Genomic DNA, 27,089 nt, shown 5'->3' with positions numbered 1-27,089 from the left:
GCTTGGTGATTTCACCAGGTCATCAGACCCTGTGGTCATGCATCTCCTCTAAGGAGAGTCTGTGACTGTGTTGGGAGAAGGGAAGGAACCAGGGATTAATTAATCCATTTCAGTAGGTTTTGTGTTTTGTTTTCTTTTCTTTTTCCTTCTCCTCCTGGACTCTGGTCTGGGAAGTCCTTTTGTGTTTCTTACTCATTCCTAGGTCAATTATGTTATGTGAGGACAACATAATTAAGAGAGAGCTTTTCCCTTTGGATGTTTTCTCCAGAAAATGTTTCTCCATTTCACCCTCTGGGATGCCACAGCCCCAGAACTCCACGAGCCAAGAACATTTAAGACAGAGCCACAAGAGAACAAGAGCTTCCCCATCCCTCACCTGTCAGGTTCTATCTGAGTCCCAGTCAACTCTCACCTGCTTTCCCTCCTCACACCCTACAGAGCAACGATGCCTCAGGGAACACTTGGAACTGGTTGTACTTCATCCCCCTCATCATCATCGGCTCCTTTTTTATGCTGAACCTTGTGCTGGGTGTGCTGTCAGGGTAAGTCTCTGCTACTCCCCACCCCATCCCACTCACTCCTCTTGGCCAACTTCTTCCCAAGGACAGGCCATTGAAGCTTTGTTTTCATTCACTAGACAGAGAAAAGGCTTCTCCCCTTGTTTGGGTTACCAGACTGTTATTAGCAAGCCATGTACAGGTGCAGAGGTTATGTACTGCTAGGGGTACCCAGTAAGGGAGTTCATATGGGCTTTACTTTCTTTACATTTTTTTGAAAAAACCAGTAGTTTGGGTTTACTTCTCCCCCATTTTCCAAATATAAAATCATAGCATGTGCTCTAACAGTGTATTTTCCTGACCCATATTATCCTCTATCCCCAAGAGTTTTTTGGCTTAATCATAAATGGGCTTCATTTTTCTTACCATAAGAAGTCTGGGCACTTGTATGGTGGTTCCATAGCACCATCAGCAACCCCAGATTCTTCCAGCTTTCCATTCTGACATCTTTACCAGAGGCTTCCAATCTCATGGATACCTCATGGTCCTAAGATGGCTGCTGCATGCCCTCAAGATGGCCACTTCATGTTCCAAACAGGAAAAGGAAGAAGGGAAACAGGAAGAGGTGGGACCTATGGCAGAGAAGCCAACCTGCTGTAGGGCTTATTGGTCTAACTTAAAAGAGAGCTGAAATAATTATTAGCCAAGAGTATGAAGAGAATGAGAATGAGGTATGCAGCCAGTGGTGGTTGCCATGGCATGGTTTTATCCTTTCATTTTTTTTCTTTTTTATTGTTTTTTTTTTTTTTTTTAGAAACAGTGTCTAGCTTTATTACCCAGACTGGAGTGTAGTGGGGCGATCATAAAGCTCACTGTAACCTAGAACTCCTAGGCACAAGCAATCCTCCTGCCTCAGCCTCCTGAGTAGCTAGGGCAACAGGTGTATGCACCATGCCCAGCTAAATTTTTTATTTTTCATAGAGATGTTGTCCAGGCTGGTCTCAAATTCCTGGCCTTAAATGATACACCCATCTCGGCCTCACAAAGGGCTGGGATTACAGACATGAGCCACTGTGCCTGGCCTTTTTCTTTACCTAGGCGCAGTTGTTGGGAAATATGTGAAGCTGGCAGAAGCACTCATCCCTATAATATCCCAGTCTTTTCCCAGAAGACCTGACTCCTCCTGTTGAAAACTCCTAACCTCCAGAGACTTCTGAATCCCCAGACACACACACACACACACACACACACACACACACGTTTCCTAACATTTTCAAAACAGCCATACTCTGGCTTTTCTATGCTTCTGCAGGGAGTTTGCCAAAGAAAGGGAACGGGTGGAGAACCGGCGGGCTTTTCTGAAGCTGAGGCGGCAACAACAGATTGAACGTGAGCTCAATGGGTACATGGAGTGGATCTCAAAAGCAGGTGAGGCCCTTTCATCCTGGGGCCCAGGGATGGAGATCCCAGGCCACGGAGCACAAAGAGAGTCATGCAGTTTGGAGAAGGCTAAGCTGGGAGGGTTGTGATGGGAGGAGAAAGAGAACCTGAATTGGTAGTCCCAAATTTTATCAACAGGAATCCGGGGTCTGATATGAAAAAGTCTAGGATGAAGCCAGGATCTGACATCACATTACTTGAATTCTGAAATCAGACGTTGGTTTACATCCCAGCCCTGCCACTTTTTACCCGTGCACTACACATCTCTGTACCTCCGTTTCCTCAGCTGTTACATGGAGGCAATGATAGTGCCTACGTCATAGTACTATTGGAGTATTTAGTAAAATAATCTCAGCTAAGCCACTTGGGGAGAGCAGCGCCTGATACACAGTAGACACATATTTATTTGTTCAGCAATTTAATAAACATTTAGGGAGTACCTGCTGTGTGCCAGGCACTGATCTAAGCACTGAGGATATGGGAGTAAGTAATACACACCAAATCCCTGCCCTCAGAGCTCAGATATTCTAGTGAGAGAGATAAAACGAACAAATACATTTCATATTGGGAACTCCCAAATTCAGAGAAGGAAGATAAAAGACTAGGAAGATAAAACAGAGTAGGAAGTTGGCCGGGCGCAGTGGCTCACGCCTATAATCCTAGCACTTTGGGAGGCTAAGGCGGGCAGATTTCCTGAGGTCAGGCATTCGAGACAAGCCTGGCCAACATGGTGAAACCCAGTCTCTGCTAAAAATTCAAAAATTAGCCGGTCATGGTGGCGCATGCCTGTAATCCCAGCTACTCGGGAGGCTGAGGCAGGAGAATTACTTGAACCCAGGAGGCAGAGGTTACAGTGAGCCGAGATCACACCACTGCACTCCAGCCTGGGCGACAGAGCAAGACTCCGTGTCAGAGAATAAAAAAGAGTAGGAAGTCGGAGGCAAGGTGGTCAGGGAAGGGTTCTCTAAGAAAGTACCTGAGTAGAGAGACCTGAAGGACGTGAAGAAGGAAGCTGTGGGGACATCAAGGGAAGGGGCATTCCAGGCAGAGGCAACAAGTACAAAGGCCGTGAGCTCGGAGCGTATTTGAGACACAGCAAGGAAGCCAGTGCAGGTGAAACGGAGTGAGAGGTGGGAAGAGTCGGAGGAGAGGAAGACAGGAAGGTGATGGAGATCAGATCAAGCAGGGGCTTATAAGCTGTGGTGTGGATACTGGTTTTTATTTTGCGCGACGTGGGGAGAATGTTGGCTTTTGCCACTGTGGCGGAGGTGGGGCTTGAGGTCGGAAACCACCCAGCAGCATGTTTTTTGGCCGGTTGAGCTGTCATCATCAGCCAGGGGAGAATGGGGGTGGCCGGGCTGACCTTTCTCCTTCCCGGTCCAAGAGAGAACTCATCCTCCAAATGCGGGATCTTAACTCTGTGCTCTTCCTCTTCAGAAGAGGTGATCCTCGCCGAGGATGAAACTGACGGGGAGCAGAGGCATCCCTTTGATGGTAACCGCTCTGAACCCACCTCGGGGGTGGGTCCCAGGGGAGAAGGGAGAAGCTGTGCTGGGGGGTTGGGGGAGAGCAGGTGACTGGTTCTAAGGATCCTCCAGGGGGTGGACGTTCCTCCTGGAGGAATTTTAGGACTTCCATGCGGAGTTTCTCTATTCTGGCCTCCACTTTTTTGTTTTAACCATGGACCTGGTTTTTTCTGCTTTGTGCCTTGGTTTTTCTCACCTTCAAAATGGGTATGATATAAACAATACCCTAGATCATGAGATTGTTTCTCAGAATGATATTCATTATGGCAAAATAACACCTAGGATAGGGTCAGAATGTTTCTGCTTGCTAAATAAATAATAATCCCACCAAAAGTCCAGTTTACTGTGAAGGGCTGCTGTCTCCCATGTCAGAAACTTAACCAGACAGAACCATGACTGACTTTCTTTTTTTTCTTTTTCTTTTTTAAATTGAGACAGAGTCTCGCTCTGTCACCCAGGCTGGAGTGCAGTGGCGTGATCTCACCTCACTGCAACCTCTGCCTCTCAGGTTCAAGCAATTCTCCTGCCTCAGCCTCATGAGTAGCTGAGATTACAGGCATGTGCCACCATGCGTGGCTAATTTTTATATTGTTGGTAGAGATGGGGTTTCGCCATGTTGGCCAGGCTGGTCTTGAACTCCTTGCCTCAAGTGATCTGCCCACCTCGGCCTCCCAAAGTGCTGGGAGTATAGACGTCAATTCATGGTCCCCTGGAAACCTGAATATGAAAGGAAGGACCATTAAAAACAGGTCCAAAACCCCAACCTGCCCAGCATAGCTGGAAGTCAGGGGACAGACTGTAAGAGTCACTGTGTATCCAACCTGGGGCTTCATGAAAGTAAAGCTTCCTAGAGTTTAGAGATAGGGCTGGATGTGGTCTGTCCGTGGCTCACACCTGTAATCCCAACACTTTGGGAGGCTGAGACAGGAGGAACACTTGAACCTGGGAGTTCAAGACCAGCCTGAGCAACACAGTGAGGTTCTGTCTCTACAAAAAATAAAAACGTAGCCAGATGTGGTGACGCACGCACCTAGGGTCCCAGCTACTCGGGAGGCTGAGGCAAGAGGATCACTTGAGCCTAAGAGGTCAAGGTTGCAGCGGGCATCACTCCACTCCAGCCTGGGTGACAGAGTGAGACCCTGTTTCAAAAGAAAAAAAAAGAGTTTAGAGATAGGCCAGAAGGATATGCCTGCAATATAATAATAAGAGCAATGAGAAAAATAATAGTACTCCCTGAAACACGCAATTTGTTGCTCGAGATTTATCTTCTCACATTTTAGAAAGCTGGTTAGACAGGGGCTGGGTGTGGTGGCTCACGCCTGTAATCTCAGCACTTTGGGAGGCCAAGACGGGTGGATCACTTGAGGCCAGGAGTTCAAGACCAGCCTGGCCATCATGGTGAAACCCATCTCTACTAAAAATACAAAAATTAGCTAGGTGTCGTGGCACACGCCTGTAATCCCAGCTACTCGGGAGGCTAAGCCACGAGAATTGCTTGAACCTGGGAGACGGAAGTTGCAGTGAGCCGAGATCACACCACTGCACTCCAGCCTGGGTGACAGAGCGAGACTCTGTCTCAAAAAAAAAAAAAAAAAGAAAGAAAACTGGCTAGACAGGGTGATGACTTTTGATTTAAAATCCCAGGGATTTGAGGGAAATAAAAGAACTGGCACTCTGTCCCAGAAGGTTATAAAATGAATTTTACAGTTTTAGCTGGGGAGGGGAGATTACCCATGGGTTGCCTAAATCTTGTTATTGGAAGTCTACACCTGAACTTACTGTCTGCTATGGAGCCCCTAGGGGTATATAGCTTGAATACTAGGGTAGAATCCCAAAATTGCAGCCTGCCTAGCAAGTATGCTACTGGTCAAGGGGTGAACTGTTTTCATAAGAAAGTTAGGTTTCTTAGAATTTGAAAATAGAGGCTGAGTGTGGCAGCTCGCGCCTGTAATCCTAGCACTTTTGGAGGCCAAGGCAGGCAAATCACTTGAGGTCAAGAGTTTGACCAGCCCTGGCCAACATGGCAAAATCCCATCTCTACTAATAATACAAAAATTAGCCGGGCATGGTGGTGCACGCCTGTAGTCTCAGCTACTCAGGAGGCCGAGGCAGGAGAATCGCTTGGACTCGGGACGCGGAGGTTGCAGTGAGCCAAGATCACATCACTGCACTCCAACTTGGGTGACAGAGCGAGATTCTGTCTCAAAAATAAGTAAATAAATAAATAAATAAATAAACCAGAGGGAAAATAGTGGCCGAGGGCCCAGACCTGGAGTCAGACTGAACCCGACTAGATTCTTGTCTTTACCCCTTTAAGCAAAGTGATAGTGCCACCTTGAACCTCAGTTTACACATCTGAAAAATGGGTGTACTCTTAGTTCCTGTGAGAACAGTTGCCGTGAGAGTTAAATCCAAGGACACACTGTGTCCGTATGGTCTGTGTTGCAAAAAGGGTAACGTCTTTTTCTCTTGCCATGTTTCCATTGTTGGAGCTCTGCGGAGAGCCACCATAAAGAAAAGCAAGACAGATTTGCTCAACCCCGAAGAGGCTGAGGATCAGCTGGCTGATATAGCCTCTGTGGGTGAGTCCCTTCCTCTGCCACCTATCAGTTGTTCATCGCCTATCGTCCAAGAGATGGAGTGGGGTGGGGGCAGAGGGCTTGCAAACTGTGCTGCCTGGATTTGGGTCTCAGCTCCACCCCTTCCCGCCTGTGCGTGTGTCCTGGGGCAGATTACATCATTATGGGAATAACACCTGTGCCCAGCTTCTCGTTGTTTGGTGGGAATTCTACTAAATGATCCCCGTAAAGCATGGCGAACCGGCACCTGGCAGGGACCAAGCTCCCAGTCATGTTGGTGAATGTTTGTGACTCACTCGGGAAGTATTCATGGGGGACCTGCTTATATTAGGGGCCTGATTGCAAATAAGACACAGGCATTTGGGAGGCTGAACTGGGAGGATCACTTGAGCCTGGGAAGTGGAGGCTGCAATGAGCCATTATTGTGTTACTGCACTCCAGCCTGGGCACAGAAAAAAAAAAGACACAAATGGGCCAGCGCGCGGTGGCTCACGCCTGTAATCCCAACACTTTGGGAAGCTGAGATGAGCGGATCACCTGATGTTGGGAGTTCGAGACCAGCCTGGCCAACATGGTGAAACCCTGGCTCTACTAAAAATACAAAAACTTAGCCTGTAGTCCCAGCCACTCGGGAGGCTGAGGCGGGAGCATCACTTGAACCTGGGAAGCAGAGGTTGTGGTGAGCTGAGATCTCATCGCTGCCCTCCAGCCTGGGCAACAGAGCAAGATCTTGTCTCAAAAAAAAAAAAGACACAAACCAAATCCCTACCTACATGGAGCTTGCAGTCCGGTGCAGGAAATAGAAATTAAACAGAGAATTACACAAATAAACCTGTAATGGTAATGGCACATCAGGGAGAGGCTCTGGGCTTAGTTTGCTCTGGAAGGATGCGGAGCAGTCAGGGAAGGCTACCCGGAGGAAGTGATGTTTAAGCTGGAAACTGAAGGATGGGTAGGAGATCACGGTGGTGGTAATAGCAGAACGAACAGTGTGAGAGGCAGGGCTCAGACCTTTGCCACCACAAGAGCCAGAGTTTGAGGAAAGAGGGAACATTTATTCTTTCCCTTCTCATTCCTCTGTCCTGTTGATTCATTGACTGTGACTATGTTGATCGTGACCTTCTAAAGTGAGAATGTATTGTTGTTGTTCTTTAATGGATCTTTGTTTTTAATGGAAGGAAAAGCATCCAGGCAGAGGAAATAAGACTGGAATAAGATTGAGGAGATAAGGAATTTAGGCTGCTTAGAAAACTGTGTGGCCGCAATTTAGAGGAAGAAAGGATGGCAAGAGAAAGAGGAAGGGAGGAAGAGAGGGAGGGAGAGAAGTGGAGGAAGGAGAGAAGTTAGCACATCCATGTGTTTCTGATCCATAGTTTCTGGTCTATTTCATATTCCCTTTTTTTCACTCACCCCTAGTTTATAACCTTATTGCTGAGTTTAGGCATAATTTCCATTGCGATCACATATCTCGTAGGGTGGATACACTTGGATACACTATGGTTTGTTTAGCCATAGTTCCTTTATAGGGTGTTTGAGTTGTTTCCAGTCATTTCTCTTACGAAGAGCACTGCTGTGCACATTTACGTACAATGACTCCCCCCCCCCCACCCTTTGGGCGTATTTCCTTGGAGATAATTATAGGATCAAAGATATTAACAGCTTTTCAACTCATTATTCAAAGAGCCATTCTGAGTTTCAAAAACATGGAGCCCATTTATAAACCCTGCCAAGTATGCATATGTTCGTGGATTCCCCACCCAGGCCATCGAATATTACCAATTTAATTTCCTTTCCCAGTTAAGTGGGTTTGTAATGAAACCTTAAAGCTTGTTTTCATTTGCATTTTTAATTTCCAGCCAAAACATGCTTTTTCTTGTAATGGAGAACTCGTTCTACTTACACTTGTGTGTGCATCTGTTTAATCTCCTGTAAGCAAATGTCAAGAATTGGAGCGCTCAGTCGGTGTCTTGTGTATTTGATCAATTATGTCTGTCTCACGTGTTAGGTTACTTCCATTGTTTTAAAATCTGTCTTATGGCCAGGCACAGTGGCTCACGCCTATAATCCCACTGCTTTGGGTAGCCAGTGCAGAAGGATCTCTTGAGGCCAGTTCAAGACCAGCCTGGGCAACATAACAAGACTCCATCTCTGAAAAACAAAATGTTTAAAAACTTAACCAGGCATTATGGCACACGCCTGTAGTCCCACCTCCTGGGAAGCTGAAGCAGGAGGATTTCTTGAACCCAGGAATTCAAGGTTGCAGTGAGCTATGATTGTGCCACTTCACTGCAGCCTGGGCAACAGAGTGAGGACCTGTCTCTAAAAAAAATAAGTAACATTAATTCTTAAAAATCTGCTTTGTTGGCCGGGCGTGGTGGCTCACGCCTGTAATCCCAGCACTTTGGGAGGCTGAGCAGGCGGATTGCTTAAGGTCAGAAGTAGGAGACCAGCCTGGCCAACATGGTGAAACCCTGTCTGTACTAAAAATTCAAAAATTAAGTGGGTGTGGTGGCGTGCGCCTGTAATCCCAGCTACTTGCGAGGCTGAGGCATGAGAATCGCTTGAAACTGGGAGGCGGAGGCTGCAGTGAGCTGAGATGATGCCTTTGCCCTCCAGCCTGGGCAACAAGAGTGAAACTCCATCAAAAAAAAAAAAATCTGCGTGCGTGTGTGTGTGTGTGTGTGTTTGTGTGTGTATATATATATATTTTTTTGAGATGGAGTCTTGCTGTAGCACCCAGGCTGGAGGGCAATGGCACCATCTCAGCTCACTGCCACTGCAGCCTCTACCTCCGTTAACAAGGCAGGTGACATTGCAGCTTTCTAAACAGACCCAAAACCCAGGCCAGTGGCTTGTTAGTTCACAGCCACGTTTGCTACCGGCAAATCCACCAAAACCCACCTCATCAGCCTGATTACTCAAAAAGACAAAGAAAGGAGCCCCCAATCTAGCCAGTGGTTTTCTAGACCACTCCAAAAGAGATCTCTGGAATTCCAGGATTCTGGCAAGGAATCACATTTACCTTTATTTATTTATGTAAAGAATGCAATAATACAGGCAAGGTGTGGTGGCTCACGCCTGTAATCCCAACATTTTGGGAGGCCGAGGTGGGAGGATCGTTTGAGGCCAGGAGTTTCAGACCAGCCTGGGCAACATAGTGAGACCCTATCTCTATCAAATATTAGCTGGGCATTGTGGCACACGCCTGTAGTCCCAGCTACTCGTGAGGCTGAGGTGGGAGGATCACCTGAGCCCAGAAGGTTAAAGCTGCAGTGAGCCGCGGCATGCCCCTTTACTCTAGCCTGCATGACAAAGACCTCATCTCAAAAAAAAAAAAAAAAAAGAATGTAATAATACAGTAATGCATATTTCAAAGTAAGGTGAGAGCTTTATGGTGTCTGCGTTCACGTTCACATTGCACCACAATACGCACAGTCCTATTTTTTTTTTTTTTTTTTTTTTTTGAGACAGTGTCTTGCCCTGTTGCCCAGGCTGGAGTGCAGTGGTGCAGTCATACCTCACTGCAGCCTCAAACCCCTGGACTCAAGTGATCCTCCCACCTCAGCTTCCCTAGTAGCTGGGACGACAGGTGTAGACTGCTACACTCAGCTAAGTTTTTTATATTTTTTAAGAGATGGGCTCTCGATATATTGCCTAGGCTGGTCTCAAACTCCTGGTCTCAAACAATACGCCTACCTCCACCTCCCAAAGCAGTGGGATAACAGGCGTGACCCACCACACTTGATCCACACGGAGTCTTATATAATTGGGGATTCTACTGTGTTGTTGAATCAGTGGATAAACGCACTATAAAGCAGGTTCATTTCTAATTGATGAACTTACTGCTCAAATAAGGAATTTGAATCATTGACATGGAAAGTTGAGCCATGTTACTGAAAGGATATCCATTTTTTTTTCTTGTTTTTTTTTCTTGTTTTTTGAGATGGAGTCTTACTCTGTCACCCAGGTGGGAGTGCAGTGGCGCGATCTCGGCTCACCGTGACCTCCGCCTTCCAGGTTCAAGTGATTCTCCCACCTCAGCCTCCCAAGTAGCTGGGACTACAGGTGCACACCACCGGGCCTGGCCAATTTTTGTATTTTTAGTAGAGATGGGGTTTCACCATGTTGGCCAGGCTGGTCTCAGACTCCTGACCTCAAGTGATCTGCCCACCTCAGCCTCCGAAAGTGCTGGGATTAGAGGTGTGAGCCACTGCGCCTGGCAGGATATCAAATTTCATTTAGACTGGAGGAATACATTCAAGGGATCTATTGTACAGCATGGTGACTGTATTAATAACAATGTATTGTATACTTGAAAATTGCTCAGAGAGTAGATTTTAAGCGTTCTCACCATGACAAAAGTGATAAGCATATGTGGTAATGCATATGTTAACGAGCTCAACTGAGCCATTCCATATTGTATACATATGGCCAAAATATCATGTTGTGCACTATAAATAGATACAGCCTGTATCTGGCAATTTTATGAATAATAATAAATAAATAATAATTTTAAAAAGAAAAATAACAGTATGGCTGGGCGTGGTGGCTCACACCTGTAATCCCAGCACTTTGGGATGCCAAGACGGGCAGATGATTTGAGGCCAGGAGTTCAAGAGCAGCCTGGCCAAAATGGTGAAACTTTGTCTCTAATAAATATACAAAAATCGGCTGGGCATGGAGGTGGGCACCTGTAATCCCAGCTACTCGGGAGGCAGAGGCGTCGCTTAATCGGGGAAATGGAGGTTGCAGTGAGCCAAGATCTGCACTCCAGCCTGGGTAATAGAGTGAGCCTTTATTTATTTCTGTAAAGAATGCAACAATACAGGCCAGGTGTGGTCGTTCACGCCTGTAATCCCAACGTTTTGGAAGACCAAGGTGAGAGGATCATTTGAGGCTACAGGCGCATGCCACAGTGCCCAGCTAATACTTGATAGAGACAGGGTCTCGCTACGTTGCCCAGGCTGGTCTCAAACCCCTGGCTTCAAACAAGCCTCTCGCCCTGGCCTCCCAAAGTGTTAGGATTGCAGGTGTGAGCCAATGTACCTAGCCTGTATTTAAAAAAAAAAAAAAAAGAAGAAGAAGAAGAAGAAAGAAGGAAGAAGAAGAAGAGGAGGAGGAGGAAAAAAAACAATTATAAATAAGTAAAATGTGGAGCATATGAAAACAAAACAAAAAAAGTTGAGCCATTATGAATGGAAGCTGCCATTGTAACTCTGCTTTCTTAGGAAAACCAGATCCTATTTAGATGATTTTTTAAATTTGTTTTTAGAGGTAGGTTCTTGCTCTGTCACTCAGGCTGGAGTGCAGTGGTATGATCATAGCTCTCTGCAGCCTGGAGCTCCTGGGCTCAAGCAATCCTCCCAGCTTAGCCTCCCAAGTAGCTGGGACTACAGGTGCCACCACACCCAACTAATTTGTTGTTGTTGTTGTTGTTGTTGTTGTTGTTGAGATGGGGTCTGGCTGTGTTGCCCAGGCTGGTCTCAAACTCCTGGCCTCAAGTGATCCTCCTGCCCTGGCTTCCCAAAGTGCTGGGATTACAGGCATGATTTTTCAATTAATTTATTTGCAGCTGACAAATGGTAATTGTGTATGTTTATGGGGTACAGTGTGATGTTTTAATCTATGTATGTATCATAGAATGATTCAATCATGCTAGTTAACACATCTATCACCTCACCATCTCACCATTTTTTTGTGTGTAGGGAAGGCATTAAAAATCTCTTAGCAATTTTGAAATACACAACACATTAATAATGCAATATAAATACACAGTAATGTATTAATGTATCACTAAATGCAATGCAATGCAATGTAATAGGTCACTAAAACTTACTCTTCCAGTCTAACTCTAACTTACACCCTTTGATCAACATCTTCTCTTTCTCAATCCCTCCTCCTCCCCTGCAGCCTCCAGGAACCACCTTCCTGCTCTTTCTATGAGATCGATTTTTTTTAGTCTTAAGCTCCCACATATGAGATCATACCATAATTATCTTTCTGTGCCAGCTTATTTTACTCCTCCATTTCTATCCATGTTGTCACACATTACAGGATTTCCTTCTTTTTAGGGCTGTATAATATTCTATTTGTATATATACCACATTTTCTTTATCCATTCATCCATTGCGGGACACTTAGTTTGCTTCCGTATTTTGGCTATTGTGAATAACGCTGAAGCGAACGTGGGAGTGCAGATGTTCTGAAAAGACTTAAACGTCACACCTGAAATGGTAAAGATGCTCTGAGAAAACATAGGGAGAAAGCTCCATGGCATTGGTCTCGGGAATGATTTTTTTGGACAGGACCTCAAAAGCACGGGCAACAGAAGCAAAAATGGACAAATGGGATCGTATCAAACTAAAAAGTTTGTGCACAGCAAAGGAAACATTCTGCAGAGGGAAGAGACAACCTAAGGAATGTGAGAAAATGTTTGCAAACAATACTTGTGATAAGGAGCTAATATCCAAAATACATAAGGAACTCAAACAACTCAACAGCAAGAAAACAAGTAACCCAATTAAAAATGAGCAAAGACAGCTACTCGGGAGGCTAAGATGTGAGGATCCCTTGAGCCCGGGAGGAGGAGGTTACAGTGAGCTGACATTGCATCACTGCACTCCACCCTGAGCGACAGAATGAAACCCTGTCTCCAAATAAAAATGTACAAAGGATCTGAACATACGTATCCCAAAAGAAAAGACATACAAGTGGCCAACAGGTATATGAATAAAATGTTGAACATCACTCATCATCAGAGAAATGCAAATCAAAATCTCCATCAGCTATCACCTCACACCTGTTAGAGTAGCTGTATCTTTTTTGTTTGTTTGTTTGTTTGTTGAGAGGAAGTCTCGCTTTGTCGCCCAAGCTGGAGTGCAGTGGCGTGATCTCAGCTCACTGCAACCTGTCCCTCCTGGGTTCAAGGGATTCTCCTGCCTCAGCCTCCTGAGTAGCTGAAATTACAGACACACGCCACCATGCCCAGCTAACTTTTGTATTTTAGTAGAGATGGGGTTTTACTATGTTGGTCAGGCTGGTCTTGAACTCCTGACCTCAAATGATCTGCCCTCCTTGGCCTCCCGAAGTGCCAGGATTACAGGTGTGAGACACCATGCTCAGCCTAGAGTAGCTATCATCAAAAAGACAAATGAGGTTTGTTGAAGTCCTAACCCCTGATACCTGCGAATGTGGCCTTACATGAAAATAGGATCTTTGCAGGTGGTAATCAAGTTAAGATGAGGTCAAACTTAATTAGGGTGGGTCCTAAATCCAACGACTGCTGTCTTTATAAGAGGAGAAGCAGGCTGTCCAACATGGTGAAACCCCGTCTCTACTAAAAATACAAAAATTAGCCAGGTGCAGTAGTGCACACCTGTAGTCCCAGCTACTCAGGAGGCTGAGGCAGGAGAATTGCTTAAACCAGGAGGCAGAGATTGCAGTTAGCAGAGGTCACGCCACTGCACTACAGCCTGGGTGACAGAGTGAGACTCCATCTCAAAAAACAAAAAAAAGACAAATCCTAACAAGTGCTGGCGAGGATGTGGGGAAAAGGGGATCCATTTACGTGGTTTTAATAATACAGGCTCTATATGGGTGGTATTGAGTTCCCAGAGTTGCCATTACAAAGTGTCACAAACCCAGTGGCTTAAAACAACAGAAATTTCTTCTCTCACAGTTCTGGAGGCCAGAAGTCCAAACTGAAATCAAGGTGTCAGCAGAGCCACCATGTTCCCTCCGAAGGTTTTAGGGGAGAATCTGTTCCATTCCATTTTCTTAGTTTCTGGTGCTGCCAGCAATCCCTGGTGTTCCTCAGTTCATAGATGCGTAATTCCAATCTCTGCCTCTGTTGTCATATGGTCTTCTTTCTGTGAGTCTATATGCCATTTCTTTTCCTTTTTTTTTTTTTTTTTTTTTCCTGAGACAAGTCTCACTCCGTCACCTAGGCTGGAATGCAATGGCACGATCACAGCTCACTGCAACCTCAACCTCCCAGGCTCATGCAGTCCTCCCACCTCAGCCTCCTGAGTAGCTGGGATTACAGGTGTGCACCACCACGCCCAGCTAATTTTTGTATTTTTTAGTAGAGACAGGGTTTTGCCAGGTTGGCCAGACTGATCTTGAACTCCTGACCTCAAGTGATCCGCCTGCCTTGGCCTCCCAAAGTGCTGGGATTACAGGCGTGAACCGCAGTGCCCAGCCTGCTTCTCCTCTTCTAAAGACACCAGTCGTTAGATTTACGACCCACTCTAATTAAGTTTGACCTCATCTTAACTTGATTACCACCTGCAAAGACCCTATTTTCAAATAAGGCCACTTTTGCTGGTACCAGGGGTTAGGGCTTCAACAAACCTTTTTGGGGGACACAGTTCAACCCACAATATGGGCAGCAGCTACAGTCATATGCTGCATAATGTCATTTTGGTCAATGACAGATAATATATATGATTGTGAACCCATAAGATAATATGATGGAGCTGAAAATTCCTATAACTTAGTGACATCATAGCTGTCATAATGTTGTAGCATGAGCACGGTTACTTTTTTTTTTCCAAGACAGACTCTTGCTCTGTGGCCCAGGCGGGAGTGCAGTGGGACGATCTCGGCTCACTGCAACCTCTTCCCCCCGGGTTCAAGCGCTTCTCATGCCTCAGCCTCCCGAGTAGCTGGGATTACAGGTGTGCACCACCACGCCTGGCTAATTTTTGTGTTTTTAGTAGAGATGGGGTTTCACCATGTTGGCCAGGCTGGTCTCAAACTCCTGACCTCATGATCCGCCCTCCTCAGCCTCCCAAAGTGCTGGGATTACAGGCATGAGCCACCGTGCCTGGCCCTAATTACTTTATTTTTTTGTAAATGTCATGTAGCCTGAGTATACAGTGTGTATAATATATACAGGAGTGTACAATAATGTCCTAGGCCTTCACATTCACTCACCACTCACTCACTCCCTCACCAAGAGTAACTTCCAGTCCTGCAAGCTCCGTTCATGCTAAGTACCCTATGCAGCTGAACATCTTTTCTCTTTTATACTGTTTTTACTGTACCTTTTCTGTATTTAGATATGTTCAGACACACAAATACTATGATGTTATAGTTGTCTATAGTATTAAGTACAGTAATATGCCGGGCAGGTTTGTAGCCGAGGAGCTGCAAGCCACATAGCCCGGGTGTGGAGTAGGCTACAACATCTAGGTTTGTGTAAATTCACTTTAGGATGGTCACACAAGGACAAAATTGCCTAACACTGCATTTCTCAGAACATGTTTCCCTTATTAAGCCAAATATGGCTGTATTACAATTTACATATAATTTTAAGGGTATACAAATTGCCAGAAATCACCAGATGAATCCTTGGCGGTGACATACCCCTTCCCTCACCATAAAACATTGCAGACTGGCCCAGACGTCCAGTAGCTCATGCCTGTAATCCCAGCACTTTGGGAGGCTGCAGTGGGCAGATCACTTGAGGTTAGGAGTTCAAGACCAGCCCGGCCAACATGGCAAAACACCGTCTTTACTAAAAATACAAAAATTAGCCAGGTGTGGTGGTGGGCACCTATAGTTCCAGCCACTTGGGAGGCTGAGGCAGGAGAATCACTTGAACTTGGGAGGCGGAGGTTGCAGTGAGCCAAGATCATGCCACTGCACTCCAGCCTGGGTGACAGAATGAGACTCTATCTCAAAAAAAAAAAAAAAAAAAAAAGGAAAAGAACATTTTGGACTGGTACCAGTTATACTGGCTCTTGATCCCTTGAATGTGGCTGACCATGAACTAAGATATACTTCATAATAACACATCAGACTTAGTACAAAAAGAAAGAGTATAAAATATCTTTTGAATCCATCTTAATATTGATTCCATGTTGAAATGGTAATATTTTGGATGTATTGGGTTGAATAAAATATCTCTTGAAAATGATTTTTAAAAATCCAGAAACTGTCTACAGTTATAATTCCAGACCATAGAGAAAAATGAGAGACAGGAATGTATAGAAAAAGGGAACATGAGTCAAAGTGAGCATGAAATTCAACTATAGAAGTAACAGTACCTAGCGTGGGGTCCAGCACTTAGTAGGTGTTCAATTAATATTCATTTCCCTCTCCCTTCCCAGTGAAGGGTACACCTGTTGTGGGGATGTGTCTCCAGGCTGAGTGATCAGGAAAGACTTTCTCAATGGCTGGCACGTGAACCTAGTCATTATTTCAGCTCTTGAGGTTATACTAGAAGATTTATATCCAATAATCATAAGGTATCAGGCATCATGCTAAGATGTATTAATTCATTTATGCCTTTGGATGGCCCTTTGAGGTAGGAACTGTGGTTGTCTCCAGTGTACCAAGGTGGCTTGCCCAAGGTCATCTGCTGGTTGGTGATTAAGCTAGGTTTTCAGTGTGGCTTCAGCAGGAGTTGGGGCTGGGGACCTTCTGCCTGTTGTGGTTGGTCTCTCTCTCTCTCTCTCTCTCCCTCTCTTCCTCTCTATCTCTCTCTCTCTCTCGATCTGTGGAACATCCCCTCTGACCCCCAAGGTCCCAAGGGTCTTATTTCTTTTGGCCAAGCCCTTTGGAGACCTGCAGATCTGGACACATCTTTGAGAGTTTCAGGGACTAGGGCCAGAAATGCTGGGCAGGGTCATGAGGAGCTGCCCCTGGGCTCGAGAAGGTGATGAACCTGAGGGGAATGGTATTTGCAGAAAGCAGAGGTGTCCCTGTAAGGAGGTCACAGCCACCGGGCCTGGCCAACTGCAGCCTAGTGGAATTGTGCCCCTGCCTCATGGCCACATGCCCCAGGTGTGCAATGTGGTGGCCCAGAGCACACCCTCTGAACTATCTTGACACATCTTCACCAGTTACTAGACCCCTCTCAGCCTGTTTCCTTGGCTGTAAAATGGGGATAACACTGGTCCCTACTTCCTAGGACTCTGAGGAGGAGCAAGTAGCTTGTCGTGTAAAACATGTTCCCTGCAGTGCCTGGTGCCTGCTAAATGTTCCATAAACGTCAGCTGTTATTTTCATTCAGGGGAAGCTGAAATCCATATTTTCATGGAAAATCTCCCAGTTTTTAAATGTGGACCAATAATTTCAGCTTTCACAAACCCAGTATGAGTCGGTATGGCCCCTAGGGCGCCAACTCAAAATCTCCGTTGAAAATTTTGCTGATAGGAAGTGGCCTCCTTGGAGGTGTTTGCTGTGTCCTGTGTCTGGCAAGTGGGGTGGTTTTCATAAGTGTGCTGGATGGATGAATGGGTGAATGGATAAATGGAGGAATGAATGGAGAAACAAATGAGCAAATGAATAATGAATGGATGGATGAATGGATGAGCAAATGAATGATGTACACACAAAGGAATGGATGAATGATGAATGTGCTAATGAATTTAAGAATAGTGAAAGAATGAATGAATAAATGAACAAATGGATGGATGAAAGAATGAATGTACTAATGAATGAATGAATCAATGAAGAACCACTTAAAAATGAATGCAACTGAGGGTTTATAAGAAAAGGTATCTTAAGGCTGGGCATGGTGGTTCATGCTGTAATCCCAATGCTTAGGGAGGCTGAGGCGGGAGGATTGCTTGAACCCAGGAGTTCAAGACCAGCCTGGACAACATAGGGAGACCTCATTGCTACCAAAAACAAAATTGTTTTAATTAAGTGGGCATGGTGGTACATGCCTGTAGTTGTAGCTACACGGGAGGCTGAGGTAGAAGGATCGCTTAAACCCAGGAGTTCAAGGCTGCAGTGAGCTATGATCAAGCCACTGCATTCCAGCCTGAGCAACAAATTAAGATCCTGTCTCAAAAAAAAAAAAAAAAGATAGATGTATTTTAGAAGGTAAATTCAATCTGTCCAAAACTGAGCTCTGACCTTCCCCTAAACCTGTGCCCATTCAGTGGATGAGAGCTCCATCCCTCAAGGGGTTCACCAAAAACCTTGGCTCATCCCTGTCTCTTATACTCACACCATTCCATCAGCAAATGTTGAATCTGTCTTCAATGATTCATCCCAAATTCTCCCCGCTTAACTACCACCCAACTCCAGCTCCCTTCCATCATCATCATCACTTGCCTGGATGGGTCAGTCACCTCCAGCCTGGTCTCCCAGCTCCTGTCCTCACCTCTCACTGTCTACTGTCCCCCACGGCAGCCAGAGGGTGCCTGTGAACACCCAAGTCAGGTTCCATCCCTCCTGTACTCAGAACCCTCCATGGCTCCCACCTCACTCAAGGTAAAAGCCAAAGTCCTCCTTGTGGTCCACCAGGCCCTGCATGATCTGCCTATCACCTCCCTGCCTTCACCTCCTTCTCTTTTCCCCTCAACCACTCCACTCCATCCACACTGACTTCCTTGTGCTGTTCCCCAAAACTGTTGGGCAGACACATTCACGCTTCAGGACCTTAAATTTGCTGTTTCCTCTACCTAAGATACTGAAGTGACAAGTCAATACACTCACCTTGACCTTGCAATTTAATGCTGTAGCCTACCCCGTGGACTCTCCTAGGGCTCCCAGTCCCTCTGTGATGCTTTACTTTTTCTCTGTAAAAAAACAATTGTTATTTAAAAAACATGTCTCGCTATGTTGCCCAGGCTGGTGTCAAACTCCTGGCCTCAAACAGTCCTCCCACTCCAGCTTCCCAAAATACTGGGATTACAAGCATGTGCCACTGCACCCATCCCAACTTTTTTTTTTTCATAGCACCTTTCATTTTCCATCCCACTGTTAATTTACTTATTATGTCCACTGTCTGTCTCCTCCCCTTAGAAGGTCAGACCCAGGAAGTCCAGGCTCTATTGCCTAATGTATCCTGAGCCCCTGGAACAGAGGCTAGCACAAAATAGGTACTCAATAAATGCATAAGAGCAAAACTATATGCAGGCAGAGGACACACCCAGCTCATTCCTCAGTGATCACTTCTAAAGTGAAATGTCCATGGAAAACTAGAGTCTTATCCACATCTCTTTCTGGAGGCCTTCCAAACATGCTCCGTGCAGCTCTGTTGCCTGCCCCTGCATCAGGGAATGGAGGCCCTGCTTTATCCTGCCCTGTGGTGTGACTCCCAGAGGTATCAGATGTGCCTGGGAGTGGGAATCATGGAAAATTGGCTCCTGCAACAGAGAGCTATCAACATCCTGCTTACTCATTGGTTATTTCTGATTCTGTTATTTTCAGGGACATTGTCTTCTCATAAGCTCCATCTATGCAAAACTAAGCCCATGGGTCATGATGGTTTCCTCAGGCCAGAGGGCTTGCTGGAGAGACTAATGGATCCCCTGGCTAAGATCTGTGCTTGGGCTGCACACTGGTTAATTTCTTCCACAGGAACAGCCTAAGCCTGACATTCTCCATCTTTTCCCTGGCAGGTTCTCCCTTCGCCCGAGCCAGCATTAAAAGTGCCAAGCTGGAGAACTCGACCTTTTTTCACAAAAAAGAGAGGAGGATGCGTTTCTACATCCGCCGCATGGTCAAAACTCAGGCCTTCTACTGGACTGTACTCAGTTTGGTAGCTCTCAACACGCTGTGTGTTGCTATTGTTCACTACAACCAGCCCGAGTGGCTCTCCGACTTCCTTTGTGAGTATCGCCCAGCCCCACCCCTGCCAACTCTGTGATCCCTCCCTCACACCCTTTTTCCACTTTCTCTTTTAGTATGTGTGTCTTCTTTGGTCCTCCTTGAATCTGCCCTTTCCTTTAGCCATTTCTATAACTGTCACTGGGGCCAATGTTGCTGTTGCTATGACAATGGAATCCATCTCCCTTAGGCCTGAGAGCTAGAAGCTGGAATTCAGGCCAACAAATGCTCCTTTCTAAGAGAGAGAGACAGAGGGGTGCTGGTGAAGGGGATGTTGGAAGAGAGACAGAGAAAGACAGAGCTCATAAGATAGACAGAAACAGAAACATGTATTAATAATTTCTGTGTACATCTCTGGAAAAGTTCATAACTTATGGTTAAGAGATAGAGGATGCCTTAGAAATAAGGAGTGGCTCATATGTTGCCCTCATTTTCTCTGCTTATTTCTGACTGCTTCTCTCTTCTTTCAAACATTCTGCTTCTTTCCTGTTTGGTGCAAAATTAATTGCGTTTTTTGCCTTTTTTTTTTTTTTTTTTAACTACAGTTACTTTTGCACCAACCTAATACTTCCTCCCCTGCCCTTTTTGGCTTTCTTATTCATTCATAGAACATTCCCTCCAGTATCTGTGAGAGCATCTTGCTCCCTCAGGGTACAAGGACCACCAAGGCTTTGCCCTCTGGGCCTATTCCCAGATTCTATATGAGTTAGCATGAGATAGTATCAAAATTGAGGGCCAAGTGAGGGTGAGGAAAAGCAGCAAAAGATGGGGAGATGTCTGAGCAGGATTTAAAAAGTAAAGAGCTCTGAGGAATCAACAAGAGCAGTGACTGGGGCTAGGCACAGTGGCTCACACCTATAATTCCAGCATTTTGGGAGGCTGAGGTGGGTCGATCACTTAAGGCCAGGAGTTCAAGACCAGCCAGGCCAATATGGTGAAGCCCTGTCTTTACAAAAAATACAAAAATTAGCCAGGCATGATGGTGCACACCTGTAATCCCAGCTACTCAGGAGGCTGAGGCACTAGAATTGGTTGAACCCAGGAGGTGGAGGTTGCAATGAGCCAAGATCATGCCACTGTACTCCAGCCTGAGCAGCAGAGAGAGACTCTGTCTCAAAAAATAAAATAAAATTAAATTAAATTAAAAGAGTAGTGATTGGGCAGTGAGGTGGGCAGGTGGATGCCCTGGCTTTGGCTTGCAGGTCCCAAGTAAGGACTTCCCAAAACGTCTTTTGCCTACTGGCTTTCACTGCCCTTCTGACCTGGTTCAGAATTGACTTAGGACAGCAAGAAGAGACAGTCTAGTCTTTGACCTAGAAAGGCCCATGAGCCTAGTCCAGGCCATTGTCTTCTTATAACCCTCCTTGTTCCCAGTCACGTTGGCTGACCCCCCAGGACACCCCTCAGGAACCAGTTCTCCTTCCCAGGGCCCTGACCTAGTTTCAAACTTAGTAATTGTTTTTAGTCCCTCTGGAGTCTCTTATAAATGAGGACTCTACTTCTTGTTTTAATTTCCTCTAATACTCTATTTTTAATCTCCTATATTCTCTCCACTAATGATCTTGTACAGTCTGTCCTGGTTCAGGAACAAGGGACTGAGACTTCCTGCCTGGGCCCTCAGTGTCTATAAAGGTCCTTTACTCATTCCCACTTTCCATTTGAGAAAACTGAGACACAGAGAGGTTAAGTAGATTGCCCAGGGTCACACATTAGCTGGGCATGATGGCAGGTACCTGTAATCCCAGCTACTTGGAAGGCTGAGACAGGAGAATCGCTTGAACCCGAGAGGCAGGGGTTGCAGTGAGCCGAGATCGCGCCACTGCACTCCAGCCTGGGCAACAGAACTAGACACCATCTAAAAAAAAAAAAAAAAAAAAAAAAAGATACACGTTAATTTCAGAGATGTCAAAATGTGAACAAAAATGTACGTCTTGGGATCAATGAGGTGTAGTTGTTTCTCTGGGTCTCAGACTCCACAACTATGTGGTAGAAACTGGATTTGATGGTCCTGAAAGTTCTTCCAGATCCAACAATGCTAGGGATAAGTAATTCTTTCAAGTCTTGTGCATCACTTGCTATCATGTTTCCATGGTAACTGAGGAACAAGATCTCAGAAACTCTTCAGTCCTCCCAGAGTTACTTCTCGTGGGTCTTGGAATGTATCAGATGTTACAAACAGACTTCCTTTGCTGATATTTTTGTCCTAGGAACCTTAGAGTTCCCCTCAGACACTAGGATCTCCTTAGTGTCCTATAAATAAAGAGAAATTTTGGTGATAAATAAGTGTGAAGGACTTTGACGGTTAGTTCAGAACACCTCTTAAAAGCGTGATATAGGAAACACCCTTGACAAATGTCTTAGTTCATTTGTGCTGCTGTAACAAATTACCTGAGACTGGGTAATTTGATAAGAACAGAAATTTATTTTCTCACAATTCTAGAGGCTGGGAAGTCCAAGATCAAGGCACTGGCAGGTTTCCTTGTCTGGTGAAGGCTGCTCTCTGCTTCCAAGATTGTACCTTGAACACTGTATCCTCTGGAAGGGAGGAACACTGGGTCCTCACATGGCAGAAGGTGGAGGAGCAAGAGGGACAAAATTCCTCTGTCAAGCTCTTTTATAAGGGCACCTAATCCCATTCATGAGAGCTCTACTGTCATGACCTAATCACCTCCTGAAGGCCCCACCTCTTAATACTGTTACATTGGCAATTAAGTGTCAACATAAACGTTGGAGGGGACACAAACATTTAAACCATCACAACCACCAAAGACAATTAGTTTTGTGGCCTTAATTAGCTATATGAAATTCATGGAAGTTAGTTTCAATCCTCTGTCTCTTTCCTTTCTGTATGCTTTCTGCTCCTCAGAAACCCTCCTCATCTCTCCTTTCTATCCATTAAGCAAGTACCCATGCCCTTCCTAACTCCTCATCTTCCTACCCCACCAAGAAAACCCTCTCAGAAAAGGATCTGATGTCAGCCATTTATTTGCTGGAGCAAATACATATCCATGTTTTACCCCTCCCTGAGGCATTTGCACTTTTACGCTTGCTCATCAAAGAACGAAAGATTTTGTCTTGCTCAAGACTTTTAGATCACTCACAACACAGGATTTCTAGGGGACGTAAGACAAGTTTTCCAAGTTGGGAGAAAAGCCATGCCTTAGTTGGGTTGCCTGTGTCGCTCCAACTAAGTACTTAACTTCAGGATTACAAATAGGATATCGTTATGATTTCTATTTCCTTTTTTCCTTTGGAGCCCAGTCACGTAGAAGTAGAATAAGTATAATTGTCAGATCACAGCACCCTGGCATTATGGGGCTGTTATGGTCCATTGTTATTATGTGAATTATTCAGTTAATTAGTTTATTTTTTAAATATCATAAACACCCAGGAACCTACCAGTCAACACAAAAGCTAAGTCCTTGGCAATAATCTACATCCAGTCCTTCTCATCGAACCAGGGCAAAAACTACAAGATGGAGACCCACAGAACTTTTTCTCATTCCTTTTAAAATTGGCCTAAGGTTGGTTGGCTTGTTGGTTGGAGGGTAGGAGGGCACAATTGTTGCTCTTCTTTTTTTTTTTTTTTTTTTTTTAGACAGGGTCTTGCTCTGTCACCCAGGCTATAGTACTGTGGCCCAATCTTGGCTCACTGCAACCTCCACCTCCCAGGTTCAAGTGATTCTCATGCCTCAGCCTCCCAAGTAGCTGGGTTTACAGGCATGTGTCACCACACTGGCTAATTTTTATATTTTTAGTAGAGGTGGGGTTTGCCATGTTAGCCAGGCTGGTCTCAAACTCCTGACCTCAGTTGATCTGCCCACCTAGGCCTCCCAAAGTGCTGGTATTACAGACGTGAGCCACCATGCCCAGCCAGCTCTTCCTTTTTAACAGCGGAAACTGAGGCCCATGGGAAGGACACCTTGGACAAGGCATGGGCACAGTGGTTCATGTCTATAATGCCAGCGCTTTGGGAGACTGAACTGGGAGGATCACATGAGGCCAGGAGTTCAAGACCAGCCTGGGCAACACAGTGAGACCCCCATCTCCACATAAAAATTTTTAAAAGAAAAAAAGATAAGTCAGAAGTTGGGTATGGTGACACATACCTGTAGTTCTAGCATGTTGGAGGCCAAATTGGGGAAACTATTTGAGACCAGGAGTTTGAAACCAGCCTAACAGGATAGCAAGACCTCATCTCTACAAAAAATAAAAAGTTTAAAAATGATAATAAAAGAAAAGTCAGAGCCACCTGGAACCCCTACCCTCAGCAAGCCTAACCTCCTCTCTGTTTCCTCCTTCTCCCTTCTAGACTATGCAGAATTCATTTTCTTAGGACTCTTTATGTCCGAAATGTTTATAAAAATGTACGGGCTTGGGACGCGGCCTTACTTCCACTCTTCCTTCAACTGCTTTGACTGTGGGGTAAGTGCTCTTGTTTCTAAGCAGTTCATTTCTCCAGCTCTTGCCTGGAATGACAGATTCTTGGACACATTAAGGGGAGAAAGGTAAAGTCACCCCTGAATATGAGAGACTCAGATGGATGCAGAAGGAATGAGAAAACAATCCCAAATACTGGCAAGGATACAGGGTACCCAGAACCCTCAACCACTGCCAGCGGGAGGAAAACGTATAGACCCCCGTTGGAAAGCTAAGTAGGGGACATAAGACAAGTTTTCCAAGTTGGGAGAAAAGCCATGCCTTAGGTGGGTTGCCTGTGTCGCTCCAACTAAGTACCTAACTTCAGGATTACAAATAGGACATCATCATGATTTCTATTTCTTTTTTTCCTTTGGAGCTCAGTCACGTGGAGTAGAAGAAGTATAATTGTTAGATTACAACACTCTGGCATTATGGAGCCATTATGGTCCATTGTTATTTTGTGAATTGCTCAGTTAATTAGTTTACTTTTAAATGTGATGAACCCCCAGGAACCCACTAGTCAATACAAAACCTAAGTCCTTGAGAATAATCTACATCCAATCCTTCTCATCGAACCAGGGTGGAAACTACAAGATGGAGATATGACCCAGCATTCCATTGCTAAGAATTCATCCTAGAAAATCTCACCCAGATACCTAGGAGACATAGGCCAGAATGTCTCTGCAGCTGGAAGTGAAATTAAGGTTGTTCACAAATAAGTGGAGATTGCCTGGCCGAGGGCAGCCCTAATAACTTAGCACAGTCCTGTTGGTCTCAGAAAGGCTTAATAATTTATAATAACTGAATGTTGTACTGTTTTCTGCCATTATAGAAAATTATGTTGTTGGAGAAAACAAAATACATACAAACAAACAAACCTTCCCTACATAAATGAACCAAGTGTTTAAAGAATAAAACCAATTTCTTTCCATTAGAAAGAAAAGAGCACTTTGGGAGGCCAAGGCAGGCGGATCACGAGGTCAGGAGATCAAGACCATCCTGGCTAACACGGTGAAACCCCGTCTCTACTAAAAAATACAAAAAAATTAGCCGGGCCTGGTGGCTGGTGCCTGTAGTCCCAGCTTCTCGGGAGGCTGAGGCAGGAGAATGGCGTGAACCCAGGAGGTGGCAGAGCTTGCAGTGAGCGGAGATCGCGCCACTGCACTCCAGCCTGGGTGACAGAGTGAGACTCTGTCTCAAAAAAAAAAAAAAAAAGAAAAGAAAAAAAAGAAAAGAAAGCCGGGTGTGATGCCTCATGCCTGTAACCTCAGCTATTCAGGAGGCTGAGGCAGCAGAATTGCTTGAGCCCAGGAGTTGAAAACCAGCCAGGCACCATAGCAAGACCCTGTCTCTACAAAAAAAAAAAAAACAGCCAGATGTGGTGGTGCACACCTGTAGCCCCAGCTACTCAGAAGGCTGAGGTGGGAGGATTGCTTGAGCCCAGCAGTTTGAGGCTTGAGGCTGCAGTGAGCTACGATCACACCACTGAACTCTAGCCTGGACAAGAGACTGAGACCCCATCTCTAAGAAATAAAAGTAGACCAGGCGCAGTGGCTCACACCTATAATCCCAGCACTTTGAGAGGCAGAGGCAGGTGGATCTCCTGAAGTCAGGAGTTCGAGACCAGCCTGGCCAACTCGGCGAAACCCCATCTATACTGAAAAAAATACAAAAATTAGCCAGGCATCGTGGCGCCTGCCTGTAATCCCAGCTACTTGGGAGGCTGAGGAAGGAGAATCACTTGAACCGGGGAGGCAGAGGTTGCAGTGAGCTGAGATTGCACCACTGCACTCCAGCCTGGGCGACAGAATGAGACTCCATCTCAAAAAGAAAAGAAAAGAAAAGAAACAAAGAAAAATTTTAAAATGACCTGAGCAGCCTTGTTTGTAATAGTTCCAAGTCCCAATATCCATGTATCCCTTTGCTGTAGAACAGATAAATATTTTGTGGCATATCTATATAATGAAATACTCTGCAACAATGAAAGTCCACCAACAACAGCCACATGCTTAACAACAGGAATGAATCTCACCCACGTAACATGGCACAGAAGGAGGCAGGAGCTAGCAATGTAAGTCCATACAGTTCATGCAAAGTTCAAGTGGACAAAATTAAACTATATATTTTTTTTCTTTTTTTTTTTCTTTCTTTTTTTTTTTTTTTTTTTTTTTTTTGAGACAGGGTCTCACTCTGTTTCTCAGGCTAGAGTGCAGTGGCACAATCTTGGCTCACCACAACCTCACCTCCCGGGTTCAAGCCATTCTCCCACCTCAGCCTCCCAAGTAGCTGGGATTACAGGCATGCATCACCATCCCCGGCTAATTTTGTATTTTTCGTAGAGACGGGGTTTCAGCAATTTGCCCGGGCTGGTCTCGAACTCCTGACCTCAGGTGATCCACCCGCCTCAGCCTCCCAAAGTGCTGGGATTATAGGCGTGAGCCACCACGCCCTACCTTAAATTATATTTTTTGAGGATGATACTTGAATACTTTAAAAAGTCAAGGACCTCAAAAACACAATGCTCAGTAAAAGAAACCAAACACAAAAGGTCAAGTATTGCATAATTCCATTTGTATGAAATGTCCAGAGCCGGCAAATCCACAGAGACAGAAAGTAGATTAGTGGTTGCGAGGGTCTGGTGAGAGAGAGTGGGGAGTGACTGCTAATGGGAACAGGGCCTCTTTTGGGGGTGATGAAAATGTTTTGGAACTTGGTAGAGGTGATAGTTGCAGAATATCGTACGTGTACCTAAACGCACTGAATTGCGCAATTCAAAGTGTGAATTTTATGCTATGTGAATTTCACCTCAATTTTTTTTCAAGGTAAGAAAATGATTATTACAAAATTCAGGATGGTAGTTATATCACAGTGTCTCTGGAAACTTCCAGGGTATCCACATGTCCCTTTTTATTTTATTTTTTATTTTATTTGAGATAGGGTCTTGCTCTGTTGCCCAGGCTGGAGTGCAGTGGCAGGATCGCAGCTCTCTGCTGTCTCAAATTCCTGGGCTCAAGCTGTCCTCCCTTCTCAGCCTCCTAAGTAACTGGGACTAC

General features: G+C 45.3%; 1 protein-coding gene across 22 annotated transcripts in view; it reads left to right on the top strand.

Moving 5' to 3' along the window:
- Positions 1 to 27,089, top strand: part of CACNA1A (calcium voltage-gated channel subunit alpha1 A) — a 432,044-nt gene that overhangs the window by 293,528 nt on the left and 111,427 nt on the right. For 19 of the 22 annotated variants that reach the window (XR_012428445.1, XM_074026050.1, XM_065534477.1 and 16 more), the window contains 6 exons: positions 439 to 542; positions 1,810 to 1,925; positions 3,375 to 3,431; positions 5,950 to 6,045; positions 19,407 to 19,616; positions 23,927 to 24,039. Coding sequence is in view for 20 of the 22 variants with exons in the window: in XM_074026050.1 (XP_073882151.1) it covers positions 439 to 542; positions 1,810 to 1,925; positions 3,375 to 3,431; positions 5,950 to 6,045; positions 19,407 to 19,616; positions 23,927 to 24,039 (696 nt within the window). In the remaining 2 variants the exon portion in view is untranslated. Of the gene's footprint in view, positions 1 to 438; positions 543 to 1,809; positions 1,926 to 3,374; positions 3,432 to 5,949; positions 6,046 to 19,406; positions 19,617 to 23,926; positions 24,040 to 27,089 lie in introns of those variants that run through there. The other 3 variants (XM_045380278.2, XM_074026048.1, XM_074026056.1) reach the window with 2 other exon arrangements.

Source organism: Macaca fascicularis, chromosome 19 (assembly GCF_037993035.2).
Source record: "Macaca fascicularis isolate 582-1 chromosome 19, T2T-MFA8v1.1".
Taxonomy (NCBI): domain Eukaryota; kingdom Metazoa; phylum Chordata; class Mammalia; order Primates; family Cercopithecidae; genus Macaca; species Macaca fascicularis.
This window is presented reverse-complemented; position numbering and strand designations above follow the sequence as displayed.